We start from the raw sequence: 20,535 nt of genomic DNA on the forward strand, positions 1-20,535 counted from the left end.
TGGTGAAGCATCCTGAAAAATTCCATCAGCACATCGAACTTAAAAGATTGCCCAACGAAATTTCATCCTACGACCTGAGGTCGAACACTCGACTTTAATGAGCAATTTTAAGCTGATAAAGACTAGAATAGGAAACTTCCTGTGGCAATCCACAGCTGATGCTTCTCTAAATTTTTTTTTTTTATATAATTGAAAGAGAAGAAGATTTTGAACTCTATTTTTTAGAAGAGATTATACATCAATTAACAAATTAAATATTCGAAGGTGCAGCTGATGCTTCTCCGGTTGCTTCCTCCCCTCTCCTTTCATTGCTTCCCCAGTTTTAAACTACTCTTTAAAAACTATATATATGAAAGCAGATAATTGGCCTCTCACCATCTTAGACCAGACAACAGATAAGAGAGAGGGAAAAACAAAACAATGTCAAATCTGTTCATTAAGCAGGCAAAGCATTATGCGGTGGCTCGCCCGAGCTACGCACCAGAATTATTCCAGTTCATTGCCTCAAAGACTCCGGAACATGATCTTGCATGGGATGTCGGTACCGGCAGCGGCCAGGCTGCCCAGTCCGTGAGTCTCAGTTTACTCTCCATGTGACTTCTAACTTATATGCACTATTAATTATTGCCTCGGAAAAATATTTTTCCTTTTCACAGCCCAGAGGATTTCTTATTAGATGTTCTAATACATGTTAATTTTCAGTTGGCTGAGATTTACAAGAACGTCATAGCCACAGACACAAGCCCAACACAGCTTGAATTAGCATCGAAACTCCCCAACATCCAATACCAGCATACCTCTCCAGTCATGTCCCTGGCGGAGGTTGAGCAAAAAGTGGCAGCAGCATCAAGTGTTGATTTAGTAACCGTTGCACAAGCCATACACTGGTTCGACCTCCCTGTGTTTTACAAACAGGTGAAAATGGTGCTCAAAAAACCCCATGGACTCATCGCCGCCTGGTGCTACACCACCCCAGAAGTCAACGATTACGTGGACAAGATCCTTCAACGATTTTACCGGAATCCTTACTGGGATCCGCAGCGAAAACTGGTGGATCATAAGTACATAGGCATCGATTTTCCGTTCGAGCCTGTGGATGGAGCGGATAGCACGGGACCATTTGAGTTCGCAAATGAGAGATTGATGGGTTTAGAGGACTATTTTACCTACTTGAGATCGTGGTCAGCGTATCAGAAGGCTAAGGAGAAGGGCGTGGAGCTTTTGAGCCAGGATGTGGTTGAGGATTTCAAGCGTGCTTGGAGGGAAGATGGGAATAATGACCAAAAACGGGTCAACTTTCCTGTCTATCTAAGGATTGGAAAAGTGGGTCTATAAAAGAAGCATGGATTGGAAGCGTGGGAAATATTGGCTGAATTGTCCAATGTCCCTTGCAAAGATTGTGATCAATTCAAATAATTCGGGTCATTGTTTAGTAATTTATATTATGTTATATTATATATATAATTTCTAAGTTAAATTAAATTTGAAATGAAAATAATTATGTATATTTGATCAATTAAGGTTCGAAATAATTTTTTTAGTTTCTAATTCTATAAAGTTTGGATGGTCCACTTTTAAAATTAATTTACGGATTGAATCGAATTCGGCAGTGTTGGACCTCAAACAACAAACAACCAAACACTAAGATACTCACAATAGCAAGACGCCACAACTCAAGCCACAATATTTATAAGATAATAAATCTAAATTAATCAACCAAATGGGAAAATAAATCAGTAGATATCACAAGCATTAATAGCAAAATAAAGAACACCAAATACACATGTAGAGGAAAAAACCATGACAAAGCCGGATAAAATCCATTATATGAAAAATAAGTAAATTTACAAAGTTCAATATCTTAAATTTTTTATCCAAAATTTAAAATTCATAACAATTGAAATATTACAATGAAATTATCACTTCAGGGAATCCCTAAATTTAATTTCGAAAAACCAAATTATGGAATAATCTTATTTCCCTTGCTCTCATGGAGCAATGAAATCTCCTTCGTTCTTAAAGTCGCACACATTAGCACCAATTAAGCTTCTTTTTTGTTCAACTTGACTACCAAATTTCGAGAAAAGAAAGAAACCCTTTTCCGTTTTCTTGGCTATTGGACGTGCATGGCTATGCAACATCATCAAAGCCGCCCAAAAATTACAAATAAAGGAAGAAAGGCTCATGTCATGAGCCAATTGAAAAACATGATCTAGACTTCATGTTGGAATGAGCTATGTAGCCAATCGGATTGATTAAGGCTTAGATCCAATCATACAATTATATAATTCATACTGAGTGATTTGAGGTTTTCTTTTATCAACAAGATTATGTTTATAAGTCTATTTGATAAAGTCCATGATATTAACATTCCTTACAAGGAAATCGTAAAATGTTATAATTATGAGATTTCTATGCATTAAAGCATAATCTCTAAATTCTTCCTAGTCAACGTATCATTGAGGCTAGATATCAATGATGCTTAAAAACTAGTATATTCTATGTTCTTTACTTCAAAAGTAAACAATCGATCTCATAGGTTGAAGTATAGGGATACTTGGAACTAGAATGTAAGTGCTTGTTCTAGGAACAAGTTCACTAAATATAAGATGAGGATTTCAATTGGTACTTCACTATAATGTTAATGGAGTATATCCTCATGTGACAATCGTGGAAGTGATCCTTAGAATTAAGACACTAGGTTGTCTTATACAAGAATTGTTATGCTTTGATTTCATCCCTATGTGTCTTACCAATGATGCCAAAATAAAATGCTTTTTGGTATAGCATGAGATGTATGAAGGGAAATAAGTGGTCAAGACAAGATTCATCACTTTGAGTGATTAAGGAGATGTATCTCGATTGCTCATGCCTTGAGTTAGCTTATGTGAAGACTTTAGCTAGAGCACAATGGATTTTAGGAAATGAGTTTCCTATAATCCTTGATAAATAATTAGTGCCATAACTAACATGGAAGGTCTAGCAGTTAACACTGCACCATGCTCTTAAGCGTTTTGAGATACATGGTGAAAGGATTGAATTGTACTAAGAGACTGATCACTAAAAGGTTGAGTCAAACCGTCTTAACTCTTCTAACATTTGGGTGGCCATGATGGATTGCTGCATCCCATTTTTGGCCTATGATCGTAAAGTGATTGATATGTTTAATGAATGATAAATTCAAAGTAGTTTGAATTTATCTAATCTTAAATTTAATTTATAAATTACATTTCACAGCCATTGCCAACATGTTGGAAATCTAATGGGTCACACACAAAAAGTGAATATTAAAATTAAACTTGGAGAGGTTATTAAGTAAGACTTAATTAGAACTAGAAGTTATGAACTTTTATTGAACTTAATTAAAAAGGTTTAATTAAGTGCAAAGATCAATTAGCAATTACATGAAAAAGGTCATTAAGGCTGAAATTGTTCTAAGATATAAATACCTTATTTAAGCTACTCATTCCAAGTAACCTAGCCACCACTTTTCACTGACGAGTAGTGTTGCCATCCTTTGTGAGTATGTGAGAGAAAACTATGTTTTTCTCTTGTGCTATGTGGCTAGGGTGAAAAGGACGGGAAAAGTGATCAGAACACATCCTTGCTAGTACATTAAAAGCTTGGCAATCCCACCTTATTGTAAGGATTTCTCCATTCACCATGTTGACTTTGTTATGGGCCGTACAAGAACTTCTTGGACAGCTTTGATTTGTGACAACCAAGCTTGGTGTGAAGTCTCTCAAAGAGGCTGTTTGGTGGAGTTTGAATAAGGAATCAAACTTTATTTTGTTCCCAAGGTAATGACCAGATCACATATATATTTTATTGTATTGCACATCATATAAAAACCATGAAAGTGCCCTTGCATGGAAAAACCCATTTTAATTGTTTATTTTCGTTGCGTTTATATTTTGCTTTTATTTTTGTTTTGCATTGTGGTGCATGGCTGGCCCTTTCCCATTAGTGGTATCATAGCCATCTTTCAAGGATTTGGATGATCATTACATGTTTTATCATCATGATTAGCATTTAAGATGCTTTGCATTTTGATTTGAAGTCCTTTGGTGCAAAATCAATTTCAAAAAGGTGTTGTTTTAATTTTTTCATTTTGCTTCAATTTTAATTAAGTCCATACTTGATTTGATAATGTTTTAAGCTATCTTTAATCATGTCTAAGGATCATTTAAAGTATGGATGAGTCTTGCATGAGATGCTCGACCAAATAAAGCACAATTGCATTTGGTTTTGGATGTTGTCTTAAGGCAGCATTCTCATTTTTTGTTTTGTTTATTATTGTGCTTCTATCCAGACTTGAAATCGGCTTTTTTAAGTGCATTTTTTATCACCTTGAATATGATTTAAAGTTCTTAAATGTTTGGATCGAATGCTATATGAAATATACTTTCAAATAAATCAAGATTTTGATTTGGTTCTAATGTTGTCTTTGGTAACAAATGTGTTTTCTTTTTAATTTTAAAATCTAATTTAGAAATTGATGAGTCTTTATTCTTGAAGTGGTTTTGTGTCTTCTTTGGTCAACTAGAAGAATTAGAAACCAACCTAAAATGCAACTAAATGATGCATAAGATGCACATTTAAACAATTGCAAAAACAGGTTTGGTTAAGAGAGAATCCAAGTAGTGAGGTCCTTGTGCCGATTTTGTTCAAAGATTTTGATTAATTTCTATCCAGCTAAGGTTATGGAATTGTATCACACTTATTGCTTGATAGGTGGACAACTTGATCATGAAGTGTTCATGATCAAATAGGCTGAAATTGAGCAATGAAATGGAGTTAAAATCATAATCTGTCCAGCACAATTTTAGCATGACTTTCGATTTTGAATGGCAAAAAAGTCTTCCAAATTTGATTTTAAAAATTTTAGAATTAAATCCCAATTTGAAATTTTCACTTAAGGGATTAATTCTGAGTTGGAATTAATGTAAGAAGGGTTAGACATTCAATAAAACGTAAGCAATGCCTTTAATAAGGCGAACGACAACTTATGATAATAGTTGTCTAAGGAGCTGCCACACAAGGCTACTACACCTCTCCATTGGCATGCAACCACCACATTTCGATAGTAGGTAACAAGCTGCATGTTGGTGTATTTTCAAAATCAAAGGGTATACCACATAATAAAAAGCTATCTTAGTTCAAAAGTTATGTCACATAAAGTGACATAGTGTGACTATTGGATTATAGATAGGTTTTTTATTTGAATGGTTACGTCTCTTGGTAAAATGACAACCAAAGGTTATGAGACAAATTGAAAAAATACCACAACTCAAAAGTTTAAATATGAAAAGTTATCGTTTCAAATTATAGTTAAAAAATTATGTTTTATGAAATAAATGGTTGTCTTTTCATAAGATGATTATTGAAACAATACCATTTTTCAAAGTTTGTGTCTTACAAAATGTAAAGATGTCTTTTAGACAAAGTGGTGCCTTAATGAAAAGGTTGTGTCTTTGAAGAAAGGACATTTACATTTTTAGATAAAAGGCTTGTTGCTAACCATTTTGACACATAAAAAAAAAAAACAAAACAAGAGCAAAAGAAATGTTGTGTTTTGAAAATTAACATAAACACTTAAGTTCCCATCAATTACAAAAGCATTCAAATTCCTTATAACCTACTTGCTTTAGAAAGTAGGCTCTAAGGCCGAACAACTTTACAAACCTTCGGGTGTATCAAACAATCTACTCTTGCAAAATGCAAGATGAAGTTAGACATTGGTTTCATTGTATCTTTAAGGCTATTTATATTATTTCCCTTTACATACCAAGTGGTGAGAGCGAAATAAGTCTTAACGATAACTTCTATTGAAAAGACTTGCCTTAAAGTGAATTTTGTCAGTTCTTTTAATTTCATCTAAATCCCATTTGCACCAATAATTTTAAAATTTATTTTCATGGTGTTTGAATTCAAAATGGCTTCACTTAAAGAGATGGCTACCAACATTGTCAAGTTAGATCGTTTTGAAGGAGGAAACTTTATTCGGTGGCAAAAAAAGATGCACTTCTTCCTTACAACTCTCAATGTCACTTATGTTTTAGATACACCAAGACCAGATGAAGAAGATGATGAAGAATCTATGAATCAAACTTATTTGAGGCAAAAATGGGATAATGATGACTACATATGCATGGGACACATTTTAATGGAATGTCAGATGCATTGTTCGATGCGTACCAAAATGAAGCTAGTGCAAAACAACTTTGGGACACATTGGAATCAAAATATATGGCTAAAGATGCAAGTAAAAAGAAGTTTTTGGTTAGTTGTTTCAATAAATCGTTCTATTATGGAGCAATTACATGAACTTGAATGCATTCTAAATAGCTTTAAGCAATATGGTCTTAAAATGGATGAAGCTATTGTGGTATCTTCTATAATTGATAAGCTTACCCTTCATAGAGAGACACTAAGAAAACTCTAAAACATAAAAAAAAGGAAATGTTTCCCTAAGACCTTGGTAATCATATTCGAATAGAAGAAGATTATGGTAAATAAGAAAAAGTCAAGCAAGATGAAAAAGAAAAGGATTCTAATGAAAAGAATTTTGAGACTTCGAAGGTCTATGTGATGGAACACAAACAATCAAACAAGTCGATCTCGGATCAACAAAACAAAGCATTCTGTGTTTATGAATGACAAAAGTCATAAGATCAAAAAGAACAAAGATGGGCCATGTTTCCATTGTAACAAACTTGGACACTTCAAGGCGAAATGTAAACCTTTGAAAAACAAGACACAAGATGTAAACAACAATAAATTTGTGGCTATGGTTTCCGAGGACAATCTTATCTTAGATGATGGAGCATGTTGGATTCACACTAGTGCAACTAATCATGTATGTAATGACAAGACTTTCTTCAAGACTTTGGAAGTAGTTAATGATGGAACTGTGCTGTACATGGGAAATTCCTCCACTACACAAGTGAAAGGAAAGGCACTATAGAACTCATGTTTACTTTTGGAAAAATACTTGTACTAAACAATGTCTATTTGTAACACCCTATACTTCGATATGATGACTAATAAAGTTTATTGGATGCCAATTGAGATTAATTAAAATGTTTAAAAGTGATAAAGGGTAAAAGAAATAATTTGGAATAAAATACCTCGCACGCAAGGAAATAACAATTGAATAATAATATTTTTATTAAGGATGAATTAGCAAGATAAAAAGTGATTCGGGAGTGAATCGGGGCATAATAAGACATTTTGGGTGCCAATGAGACATGTCAAAAATTTTAGAATAATATATTATTTTATTAATAAAATAATATTAAAATATTAATATTTTATTCGATGTCGAAATTTTTCATGAAGGAGGAGTATATGGTCAATCTAAGTGGGGGAGAAGAAGAACAAGAAAATTTTAGAGAAAAATGTCGTTAATGGGGTCCGCGTGTCTTTATTAAATAAAGCTAGCGCGGGTAAGTAAATATTTAAATATTATGGTGATACATGTTGAAGCATAAACTTGATATTTTATTGGTACAAATGTTAAGGAAGAAAAGTAGAAAGAAATTAGAATTAAAAGATTGTGGGAGGATACAACTAAAAAGGGTGAAAACCTTAGAGGGCAAAATGATAATTTTGCCATTAGTTTGGTCAAAGCTTCCAAAGGAAGCTTTGACTCTTCATCCTCATCCCATGACCGGTTCTTATCTTCACCAAAAGATATTTTCTTCTTCTTCCTCACCCACCCAACGCCATTTTCTCCCTCCACCATGAAAAATTAATCGTTTTTCATTTTCTTTTCTTTCTTTTCTTTTCCTTTCCTTTCTTTTCTTGCTTTTTCCTTCTCCTAACTTCTTGGGCACTAAACCTGCAGCTTCTAACCACATTTTTCCAGCACAACCAAACCCCTAGGAGAAAAGGAGAAAATCTATCTTTTTTTTCTTTATTTTCTATTTCTACTCCACCATCACCAACACTTGAATTTTCAACTTTAAATCTCCATTTTTAAGGCTAAAAGGTATATATTTTAAACTCTTGGAATTTATGAATTTATGGGTTATATTTTCAGATTTTATTTCCTAATTTCTTCAAATTCTTTTTCTTGGAAATATTAGGTTTTTGTTGATTTTTATGCCTCTAAGTTCACCAAGGTAAAGAACCTTTAAATTGGAATAGTTGATATGATGGGTTTAAGAATTAGACTAGAATTCTAGGTTAAGTATTAGGTTAGAATGTAGTTTATCCAGTGTATGCTTATTAGAATTATTAAGTTTAAATTTATGATATATTTAAAGCTATTATTGTTTATTAGCAATTATAGGTTTTAATGGTATATCGAGACTACCTGGATTAAGATCTTGTGGGTGCTAGTCCTGTTAGGTGGCATTGTTAAGGCGAGTGAACTTGCATTAAATTATTTTTGGGAAATACATATGTGTTCGGATAAAGCACTTAAATGATTTTATTTGATTTTTTTTTTCTCTAAATCATGCCTGGGAACAAGCCCTTGATGAAACGTTTTATGTTGTAAAATGTGTAATGTGATGAACCCATGTGTTCCTATATTCTGATGATATATGTGTTATGCTTTGAATGATAATATTGTGACATAATTGTAACCGTGCGTGTACGGTGTGAGAGTGCACATGCCGGTGATGATGGGTGATTCCAACTATGTGCGGTGTAGGAGTGCACATGAGCTGATGAGCTGGTGGTTGTATACATGTTTACACATACCATAGGAATGTTAGAGAAAATATTATGTGATTGCAATGAATGTTGAATGTTGAAATTGTTAATTGTTTCTAAATTGATTTTCAATGCAACAAAAAACTTTTTGTCTTACTTATCTTGCTTGGACATTTACTGTGGTTTTCACTATTCGATTTCATTATGGATTGTGGATCCTCTAACACTAAGGGGTTAAATAATCAAAGGTCGAATTGAGGGATTTTACGAGCAATTAAACTAAATTGCATTATTTTTTAACATAAGTGCATCATGATTTCTAAACTTTCCTTATCGTTTGCTTATTCCTTTCCTATGTTCACTTATTAAGTTTATACTCACTCTTTTCAACTTCATGTTTTTCAGATTTGGAGGTAGTTAGGACCTGAAGAGTTTATTTGTGTTTGCCATTTGGTAGGTACCATGGCATCTAGTAACAGTACCCACGCCTAGAGTCACTCCGCTGATAGTCAAGGTCTCTTGCATCTGTAAATAGTTACTTAAATGTAAATTATAAGATTATTGTGCACTCTGTATGTTTGATTTGATTAGCCATGTCGTTTAAGGTTGACGAATGATAACCCTATTTTGGGAACATTATATATATATATATATATATATATATATATATTATTAGTTCTCANTATATATATATATATATATATATATATATATTTAGTTCTCACGGTTTAATTTTGAAATAATATTTATTATAAATTATGAGTTTTAGATCTTAGAGAAAGAAAGGCTTGCTTGGGCCTGGTGGGCTATGCCTATTGGGCCCTTGCGTCGGTCATGGCCCAAGAATTGGGCTGTGACACTATTATATGTCGGAAGTTAGAAAAAATCTTATGTCAGATGATTTGTTGAATAAGTATGGTTTCAAATTAGTATTTGAAGTAGATAAGTTCATCCTTACAAAAGGTGGACAATCGGTGAAAAGTGGATATTTTTGTGAAAACATGTTCTAACTTAATATTAATAAGAATATTACTAGTTTTACTTATATTGATGCCTTATTTAATGTTCATGATAGTAAAGCAACTTTGTATAATTTATGGCATAATAAATTAGGTCATGTTCATTATAGAAGAATGCATGATGTGGCTAAATTAGAGTTAATTCCCAATATTGATGTTAATAATGATAATGATATGTGCAAGACATGCATGGTTACTAAAATCACAAGAAGGCCATTTCCTAAGGTAGAAAGAAACTTCAAGTTGCTTGTATTAATATATTTTGATGTTTGTGACATGCAAAGTAATCCATCTATTAGTGGAAAGAAATACTTCGTAACATTTATAGATGACTTCTCTATATATTGCTATGTTTACTTATTACATGCTAAAGATGAACTAATGGAGAAATTTAAAATTTATAAAAATGAAATTGAATTATAGTGTGAATTGCTTATCAAATGTTCACGATGAGATAGAAGAAGTGACTATTATGATCCCAAGTATTTTGAGTCCACTGGTATTATTCATGAGATTATCGCTCCATATGCACTAGAACAAAATGGTGTAGCAGAACGTAAAAATCGAGTTCTTACAAAAATGGTTAATGTTTTGCTTTCTAATTCAAGTTTAGGAAAGTGAAGCCTTATTAACGACGTGCTATATACTAAATAGAATCCTAAACAAAAGGAGTAAAACTACTCCTTATGAGCTATGGAAAGGAAGAAAGCCAAAACTTAATTATTTAAGAGTTTGAGAATGTCAAGCCATCATAAGAGTTCTGGAACCAAAGAAAAAGAAATTGGGTGAAAGAGAAATTAAATGTTTATTTATAGGATATGCTGAACATAGTAAAGCATATTATGTCATGGTGATAAAGCCCCATGATTAATATTCTATTAATATAATCACAGAATCAAGAGATGTTACCTTTGATAAAACAAGGTTCAATTCAATTCCAAGACCCAAAGAACTAGTAACAGAAAGTGATAAACTTTCAAAAAATGGTGAGGAAACTATTAAGCTTCGAAGAAGTAAAAGAATTAGAAAAGCAAAGACATATGGATTCAATTTCCTCATGTACTTAGTAAAAAGTATAAGAGAAAAAACATGTGAATACTTACCTTACTACATTATGTAGAAGGTAAAGGTGATTCTCAAATTTATGAAGAGGTAATGAAGTCTCAAGATGCTTCATTTTAGAGAGAAGCAATACAAGATAAGATGGACTTGATAATTGGAAACAAAACTTGGAAGTTGGTAAACCTCCCACTGGGTTCCATGCCAATAGGCTGTAAATAGATCTTTAAAAAGAAAATGAAATTTGATGGAATCGTAAATAAGTTTAAAGCAAGGCCAATGGCAAAGGGCTTTACACAAAAGGAAAATATTGATTATTTTGATACATATGCACTAGTAGCAAGAATAGCTACAATTAGAGTGCTTATAGCACTTGCATCTATACATAAGATGGTAATACATCAAATGGATGTTAAAACGACATTCCTAAATGATGAATTAGATAAAGAAGTGTATATAGAACAACTTGAAGGGTTTCTCTTTCCTAGTCAAAAAAAAAAAGTTTATGCTTGTAAAATCTTTGTATGGATTAAAACAAACAACTAAACAATAGTATCAAAAGTTTGATGAGGTAGTGCTAGCTAATGGCTACAAGATCAATCAATCTGACAAATGTGTCTATAGTGAGTTTCATAATAGTAAAAGTGTTATCATATTTCTATATGTGGATGACATGTTAATTTTTTGTAATGATTTGGAACAAATGGAAAACACAAAAAGGTTCTTGTCAATGAATTGACATATGGGTGTGGTGGATGTTATTTTAGGTATAAGAATAATGAGAGATAATAATGGCTTAACATTGTTTTAATCTTATTACATTGAAAATATTGTAATGAAGTATGGTAAGTCAAATTGTACGCTAATATCTACGCTTTATAATTCTAATATAAAGCTAGTACCCAATAAAGACAAGCCAATAATACAAAATAAATATGCAAGGGTGATTGGATGCTAAATGTATGCTATGGTGTGTACAAAGTCAAACATTGATTTTGAGGTTGGGATGCTAATCTGATTTACAACTTATCCAAGTAAAAAACATTGGTATGTTGTTCATGAAGTTCTTAGGTACTTAAAAACTATAATAAATTATGCTCTTTGTTATTCAAGTTTTCCTTTGGTTTTAGAAGGGTATACAGATGCTAGTTGAAACTAAAATAAAACATATCATGCTTTTATGATTGGCTAGGTTTTTACAATTGCTGGAGGTGTTTCTTGGGGTTCTAAGAAACAATTTTGTCAAGCGGACTCCACCATGGTAGTTGAATTTATAGCTTTAGCATCTGTCACCCAAGAAGCGAAATGGTTGAGAGATTTACTCTATGAAATTCCATTATGGCTTAAACCAATGGCACCAATTTTGATACATTGTGATAATGAAGCAACAGTAACAAAAGCATATAATCAAGCATACAGTGGAAAGAGTTAATATATTGGACTTCGACATAGTGTTGTAAGATAAAGAATTAGTGATGGTATAGTTACTATAAGTTATTTGAGGTCTTGTGAGAATTTAGCAAATTCATTTACCAAAAGTCTGAAAAAAGACTTGGTAATAAAGACCTCAAGAGGAACGGGTCTTAAGTCTATCAACTAAATCTCTAATGGTGGGAGCTTACCTCGATGCTGATGGCCGACCTGCAAGTCTTGGGTACTGACCATTATACCACTTGGATTATTGCAACCACTAATTTATATTTTCCATCCCAAGGTGTATAGTGCTTGGTTCCCGTAATGTGTAAGGTAAGGTTGAATAAATATTCTTAGTAGACCCATTACATGTATATGTTGAAATACTATAATTACAAAATACTTCTGATAAGGGCTACCTATGTGAGTGGAAGTGTTGCTGCTTCTAAGAGCTAAAGGCTGGACTCTGACAGCATTTATGAATGGTTGCAAAACACAAGGCCATAAAACATGTTGGCAAAACTAGATACAAAGTGAGTAAGGAAGCTTGTGTTTTTAATGGCTCGACTGGTTAAATGAAGAATTGATGGTTTAATGCTTGGTCAACCACTCAATTCAAACTAGAACAACCAAACTCATTAAGTGAATGTTCAAATTTATGGGATGCCTTTATTTATGCACAAGATTCTCAAATTTGTTGGTATTTGGAAATTTTGAAAATGGTGGAGGATTGTTGGTGTAATTTCAAAATCAAAGGTTATATCACATAATAAAAAGCTATCTTAGCATAAAGGTTAAGTCATATAAAGTGACATAGTGTGACTATTGGATTGTAGGTAAGTTTCTCATGTGAATGGCTACATCTCTTAGTAAAATGACATCTAAAGGTTATGAAACAAATTGAAAAAACACCACAGCTTAAAAGTTTAAATATGAAAAGTTATCATTTCAAATTATAGTTCAAAAATTATGTTTTATAGAATCAATGGTTGTCCTTTCACAAGGTGATTATTGAAACAATACCTTTTATTCAAAGGTTGTGTCTTGAAAAATATAAAGAAGTCTTTTAGATAAAGTGGTGCCTTAATGAAAGAGTTGTGTCCTTGAAGAAGAGACATTTGCATGCCTATATAAAGGGCTTGCTGCCAACTATTTTGACACATCCAAACAAAAACAAAACAAGAGCAGAAAAATCAAGAGTAAGAGAAGTGTTGTGTTATGAAAATTAACATAAATACTTAAATTCTCATTAACTACAAAAGCGTCCAAATTCCTTATAATCTACTTACTACAGAAAGTAGGCTTTAAGGCGGAACAACTTTGCTAACCCTCGGGTGTATCTAGTGATCTACTCTTGTAAAGTGCTAGGCGAAGTTAGAGGTTAGCTTCATTGTATCCCTAAGGCTATTCGTATTATTCCCCTTTGCATACCGAGTGATGGGGGAGAAATAAGTTTTAAAAATAACGTCTATTGAAAAAGCTTACCGTGAAGTCAATTTTGCCAGTTCTTTGAATTCCATCTAAACCCCATTTGCACCAACATTGCATAAAGTAACAACCAATGGTTAGCAAGGATTCTTTTCGTGGCTAATCATTGACTCCTAAATTGTTGAGGACATATGCCTAGAATCAAGGAAATTACATCCTTTATTGGAATCAGTCAATTTTAATTGATTGATATCAAATCTCCAAGGTGATTTTCTATTCAATGAAATTGTAAATCTCCCAATTATGGGAATGAAATTGATTAAATCCTAATTAATTTTGTTGGTCAATTTAAAAAAAAAACAACCACCTAATTGGATTAGGCAAATTTAATTATGGAAAGTCTTACTAATTTGTTAGAGATTCTAATAAAGATTAGTAATCTAAAATTAGTAAGATCATTAATACAAGATTATAAAATGGATAAGGCTAATTTCTAAAATGTTTAGGACCCTTGATAAAATTTAGAAAGTTTCCTAAAAATGTTAGGACAAATTTGTTAAGTTTCCTAAAACATTTAAGATGTCTAAAATATCATAAAGCCTTCCTAAAATGTTTAGGATGGACTTCTAAGTTAGTGACATTTCCTAAATGGTTTAGGATTTTAATAACTCAAGCTAAGTTAGTGCATAACTCAAGCTTTTCTTTAAGAACCACTTTGGCCAACATATTAGCAATATTTTTATTTGTGTGAATCTTCGTGAAATGCATCATGTGATCCTTATGCATCAACTGCAACCAATAGTGTCTTACATCAATATGTTTCATCCTACTATGGTATATGGTATTCTTAATTACTCAAATCTAAAGCATTCTAAATGTCACAAAACAGACTCTTTTTTGCTCAACTCTAATTCAAGAAGGAATTAGTTGATGTGATGTTATATTTAGCCCCTATAATCGATAAGGAAACACACTTTTGTAGTTTAGCTACCAAGATACAACTCCCCTGCAAAAGTAAACAAATAATAAAAATAGACTTATACTTTTGATTATTTAATAAAGTATGAAACGTAAGAAAGAGCACTTATGGCAAAGAGTAACGGCTTGAAAAAAGCTTGGCTAGAGAATTTCATGTATCATGAGGTAACAATTAAACTTTGTGGTTTAAGGGATGTATATTGAACTACAAACGTAGAATGCTTTTATTACGTAGAACAATATTTGTATGATGATTAATTATATTTTTCTAATAGTTTTTATTATTTAAGATAATATTTGTAGGATGATTAATTTTGGCATAATGCTTAGAAAAAGCCTGTGAATTATTTAAAAAAATTCAAATAAACTCTTATTATTTAATTGCCTTCAATCAAGCTATTTATTTTTATTTTGGATCAAATAAGCCCTTATAATTAATGGTTAACTAATCGCCGTTAATCCAAATGTCACTTATTATTTTATGCATACATGACACTAGTGTAACGTTAATGTGAAGGATGAAAAATGCCACATGACGACATCAACATGCCATGTCATTATTTATTATGACATGTGAGCATGCCACACCAGCACCATGTGGCATACAATGACAAGTGACATTTTGACTAAGTCAACCATTAATTATAAAAGTTTATTTGACTCAAAATAAAAGTGTAAAGAATTATTTGTCTCAAAATAAAAGTATAGGGGCTTGATTAAACACAATAAAAGAATAATAATTTATTTAAAATTTTTCAATAGTTTAGAGGCCTTTATAGGTATTATACCTTAATTATTTATGTGGAATGCTTTTATTATGTAAGATGATAATTTTTATCCATACCGTTCTTTGTAATTATTTTATTATTTATATACAATAATTTTAATATTAAAAATTAGGCTTCAGATGTCTTGCACAATTAATAAATATTGCTAGAGAGAACTTATTATATATGTATATATGTATATATATATATATGTGTGTGTGTGTGTGTGTGTGTGTGTGCGTGTATATCTTTGTATTTGTGTGTGTGTGTGTGTATATCTTTGTATTTGTGTGTGTGTGTGTGTATGTGTGTATAAAATTAGGCTTCAGATATCTTGCACAATTGATAAATATTGTTAAAGAGAAGTTATTTTATATGCACACACATATGTGTGTGTATATGTTTATGTAAATGTGTAGATATATATACATATACAAACACGTATACATACATACATATACACACACATATGTGTGTGTGTGTGTGTGAGTGTATGTATATGTATGTATGAGTATATATATATACACATACATACATATACATTCACACACACACACATACTAATATATATATATATATATGTATGTATGTATATATGTATGTATTGAAAAATATAAATGACAAAGAAAGGACAAGAAAATAAAAGAAGGGAAGAGTTGAAAGACATATTATTTGAAATTTGGAAGAAAGGGTGATGAAGAGAAGAACCAAAGAGAAAAAAAAAAGCAGGAAATGAGGAATCGAGGGAGGAGTGAGAGATCAATGACGGAGTAGCAAGATGGTGTCCCTAGTGAAGTTGGCAAGGACAATGGTGCAAGAAATCGAGAGGAGGGAGGGCGGTGGCTAGGATTTTTAGTTCAAGTGTGTTGAAAAGAGGAAAGAAAAACAATTAGGAATTTTAAAGTACACTTTGCCTTTCTTGTTTCAAAATGTATGGTTACTATCTTCGATTTTTTATTACCATTAGTCAGCAGTTAATTATAAATATAAAATGTCATAATTATACTCAAACAATTGAAAAATAACTATTTAGGATAATTATGGTTTTTTATATTTGTAAATAATGGTTGACTAATGATAATAAAAAGTCAAGAAATAACTACTTAGGATAATTATGACTTTTTATATTTGTAAATAACTATTAAATAGTAGTAATAAAAAGTTAAGGGATCAATCATAGTTTTTCAAACAAGGAGGACTAAAGTATACTTTAAAGTTGTATGGAAGGGAGTTCTTGTATTTTACTCAACTTTAATACCACTATTATTTATGAAGGATTTTTGACAAAAATTCCATCAAAAAATATCGTGAAAATAGATTTTTTAGAACAAATGTCAATGGACTTTTACATCAGTATTGGTACATGTAAGGAAGTTTCCAATAGAATTTTTCATCAAAAAATTTTGAAAAAAATTATCTTAATTTGCCACAACATTAGCCAATTTTCAAAACAATTAATTCCTTAAGATTTTTTTATCAAAAATCCATCGATGATACATCTAAAAAATGAGAAATCTCTCTTATTGAAACATTGTTAAAAAAGATGTACTTGAACATTTGGCTCATTAGTTGGTGTATAATCTTTATACCTAAAGTGTAAGGTTCGAATCTCCTTTTCACCAATTAAAAAAAATTGTCAAAAAAGATATATCATTACCGAAGTAATGTTATTTATCATTTAAATTTTAAAATTTTAATTTAGAAGTCTCGAATTAAATGTTTAAGGTACGAAGGATAAAATTATAGAATGAGAGAGAAATACTTCTCACTGTTTAGCTTAATACTCAATTGATCTCGTATGTTAAAAAACAAGCAGCAAAAGGCACATAAGAATAACAAATAATAAACTAAACTAATTGTAATCAATCCTAATTACTAATCGAAAAATACTAAAAGTAAATAGAAAGAAACGTCTATATCATAACATTAAAAAATTGACTACCACATCGTGGAGGCATCTTCGTAATAAATGAAAAACATATAAAAAATATTTATGGTTGTATTTTGAATCCTAGAAGCTAATGGAACAGAATTGAAAATTTGAAATTATAAGAATATAAAAAATAAAAAAAATCTATAATAAAAGAACAGCTGGAGGATATCATTTCAGATATATTAAAAAATATCCAGCAAATCAAACATACTAAAGATTTAAAAGAAGTCAGTTTTATTACTTATAAAACTCAGAATCCTACATTTGCAATTTCTTTATTGGCTGCTCACAGTCACACGAAGCTGGGAAAAGAATAGCAAAGCATTTCATGGATACATAAAAACGTAGTGTAATCAAAAGAAACTCTGAAAGACTCGCATAAGGGAGTTTAATCACTTCGTTTGTGATTTGGAAACGCGTAATAAGCCTGAATAGCGGAGAAAAGAAGCCCAAGTAGCGCAGCCAAAAGGCCGAGGAACGTCCATGGGCTACTAAAATGGGTGTAATAGGCTTGAGCCATTGCGGTCGTCCAGGGATTGTTGCAGTACTTGTGGATATTGTCCGTAACATCCTTGTACATCGCCTGATCTGGCACCAAGTCCCGGCTCAATTTGTTGAAAAGATCAGCCACTTCTTCATCGCTGCCCAAGTAATTGTGGAGCATACCTGTAACTCGCATTTCCTTAACATCTTCTGCTGTGTCAATGAGAGAATCAAGGAAGTATAAGTAAGAGGTGACCGCAAAATCATTCTCAAAATCTCGACACATTTCTAAAGCTACCAAGTTCAAGAACTTGGAAGCTGTTGAGTCATCCACCAGGATGCGTGGCATCTTTAGGCTTCCCAGAAAGTTGCAATAGAAGGAAATGTTTTTCAGGTTGTTTGTCTCGCTAGGTCCAACACCAATCCCCGATTCTTTAAGCTCCTTGACGCTACGAAATGTCTTCCTGTGCTTTCGGTTGTCTCCGCAGGACAGAAGCAAGCGACCTATCATACTACTGCTACTCTCCTCTTTCTTTCCCGTCAAGTGTTTTGTCCGCAAGCGCTCCAGAAGATGAGTGTACTCTTGCTTTTCTTCTTCGTCTGTGTGTTGGCTCTTCTTCCCATCCGGTATATTTGTTATGAGGTTGTTGCCGACGAATTTTGTGATTGATTGCTCCCACATTTGGGGGTCTTTCGTTGAGCCAATCAATATGTTGAGAACCCGGTAAGGAAGTTGGTTTTCTAGCAAGAACAAATCAAGTTGCGCAAATACCAGAAGATCTGCTTTAATGTTCAACTTCTTAAAGTCGCCTTGTAAACCGTAGTGTACAGCAAACAACACCGCACAACCGTCCACGAAGAACATCCAAGCTAGCTTCTCATCGTCGTAATCTTTTATGTCCTCCGGATTGTAACACTGCTTCAGATCCTTTATCTCTGCCATAATCTTATTGAATAGAACTTCATCAGTTGTTTCGTTCTCGTTTGCGAAGAGACCTGCAAGTTTACGCTTGGTGTGCTCTGCCCGCTCGAAATGCGGCTTACCATGATGCAAAGGGCCGAGGGCTACCAGCCTTGGTTCAAAATATTTCTTAAAATCTTCCTTGATACCGATCAGGACGGGCGGAACTCTTTGTATTAGCGGTTTGGCTCTTTGAGATGAATCGCTTTCTTGTTTTTGGGCTTCACGCAAGGCTGATTTCAATTTCGTTCTCTCGTCTCTGATGAAAGCCGAGTGCTCTATCTCATGAATCGGAACTCTCACTTCTCCAGGGTGCCTCTCGTTGCTGCTCATCGAATCCTACCAGCTTGACGGTTGAAAGGAGGTACGTCAACGACAGTTATGGGATGTTTGGAAATCTAGTAGTGTACTTGGGGAGTTGCCCGAAGAAACAAGAGGACGAAAGGACGGAAGAAAAGGTGAGTAAAGTTTGTGTGTTTTTGCATGGCGCGAGCTATTGGGGTAACCTAGCCACTGAATTTATGCTTTGCACTAACTAGGTGGAGATGATCTTCTTTGTACTTTATTCAGGTATCAAGTTTCGAATATATTTTATCTGCTTTTGTCTTTGTGAAAGAGTGATTGTTAAGATTTCATCCATGGAAAAAAGTATTTCATGGATATATAAAGCATTTTATCTTTCATTTTAATAAAATCAGTGAGAGAAAAATTGGTTCCAGCTCAACTCTTAGATAAATGTGTAAATTTGCAATATTTTCTGCCTACATTAATTCTAATGCTGAATTCAGTACTGCTCGAAGCCAAGATAGCTGTTTTGTGCTTGGAATGTATGATACTTTGGTTTACTGAGATGCCAAGTTTAGTATCTACATCATATTCTGGCCCCCTCTCTTTATTAAAGTTACAATTTATCCTACAAAGTAATACACGACATGTAAGAAAGTGGCATGGTGACAGCTCCTAGCCAATTCACCTTTCCTTTCAAAATCAAGTTCTTGAAGGAGGAGTGAATTGAAGGCTTCAGCCTCAAATTGGCTGTTCCTAGAGTCTTTGCACTTGCATTCAAAAAAGAGGAAAAAATGTGTGAATTCGGGAAATGGACTGCGAATAGCTGGAAATGGAAAATTGATCTATAGAGAAATGTTTTTGGTTGGGAACATGAGCAATGGGACTACTTTTTCTCTCTCCTTGATGATCAAGTGATTGATAAGGATTTTCGAGACAAACTCATTTCAAAATGGACCCCCCGAGGTGACAACTCCTTTAATTCTTTCTATCGACAGGTTTTACTTACTAACACCCCTTACACAGATCACTGGAAGATGATATGGTGTGGTTTGGCTCCTTACAAAGTAGAGGTCTTTTGCTGGCAACTTGTGAAAGGATGCTTGGCTACTAGAGAAACTCTAGGAATGATTGGTATTATCAATAGAAACACTACCACTTGCCTCCTTTGTAGAAGAGAACTTGGAATGGTTATGTCCACAGCAAGATCAGAAGTGTTAATAGTATTGAAACTTGGTACAGGTCTCAAATGGGGGTCCTTAAGTTTAACACAAACGGTGCTTCGAGAGACTACCATGGTGATTCTAGAATTGGCGGCATCTTATGCAATGAAAATAGAGTCAATCTTTCCATCTTCTCCAAGCATATTGGGGTCATGTATGCCAGCCTAGCTGAACTCGCTTAGATATACTCAACTTCAAGGAGCATGTGCATTGTAAACTTTTTTAGCAACCGTCTTTAAAGATTGATTCTTTTCTTTTATTTCTATTAAGATTTGGTGGTGCTGGTGGTGGCAGAGGTGCATATGAGTGACAGTAATGGTGA

At 33.0% G+C, this 20,535-nt stretch overlaps 2 protein-coding genes across 2 annotated transcripts; one reads left to right on the top strand and one right to left on the bottom strand.

The window, feature by feature from the left end:
- Nucleotides 216–1,491, top strand: LOC18598792 (putative methyltransferase DDB_G0268948). The gene is made up of 2 exons (XM_018120675.1): nt 216–570; nt 703–1,491. The coding sequence occupies exons 1-2, from the start codon at nt 421–423 to the stop codon at nt 1,333–1,335; spliced, it is 783 nt and encodes a 260-aa protein (XP_017976164.1). The 5' UTR covers nt 216–420; the 3' UTR covers nt 1,336–1,491.
- LOC18598793 (UPF0481 protein At3g47200) lies at nt 17,473–19,295 on the bottom strand. The gene has a single exon (XM_007028479.2). The coding sequence runs from the start codon at nt 19,036–19,038 to the stop codon at nt 17,650–17,652; it is 1,389 nt and encodes a 462-aa protein (XP_007028541.2). The 5' UTR covers nt 19,039–19,295; the 3' UTR covers nt 17,473–17,649.

The sequence above is a fragment of the Theobroma cacao genome, chromosome 5 (genome assembly GCF_000208745.1).
Source record: "Theobroma cacao cultivar B97-61/B2 chromosome 5, Criollo_cocoa_genome_V2, whole genome shotgun sequence".
Taxonomy (NCBI): domain Eukaryota; kingdom Viridiplantae; phylum Streptophyta; class Magnoliopsida; order Malvales; family Malvaceae; genus Theobroma; species Theobroma cacao.

Coding starts and splice junctions, on each gene's coding strand:
- LOC18598792 (XM_018120675.1), top strand. CDS start 421: ATGTCAAATCTGTTCATTAAGCAGGCAAAGCATTATGCGGTGGCTCGC. Junction 571..702: donor GCGGCCAGGCTGCCCAGTCC/GTGAGTCTCAGT, acceptor GTTAATTTTCAG/TTGGCTGAGATTTACAAGAA.
- LOC18598793 (XM_007028479.2), bottom strand. CDS start 19,038: ATGAGCAGCAACGAGAGGCACCCTGGAGAAGTGAGAGTTCCGATTCAT.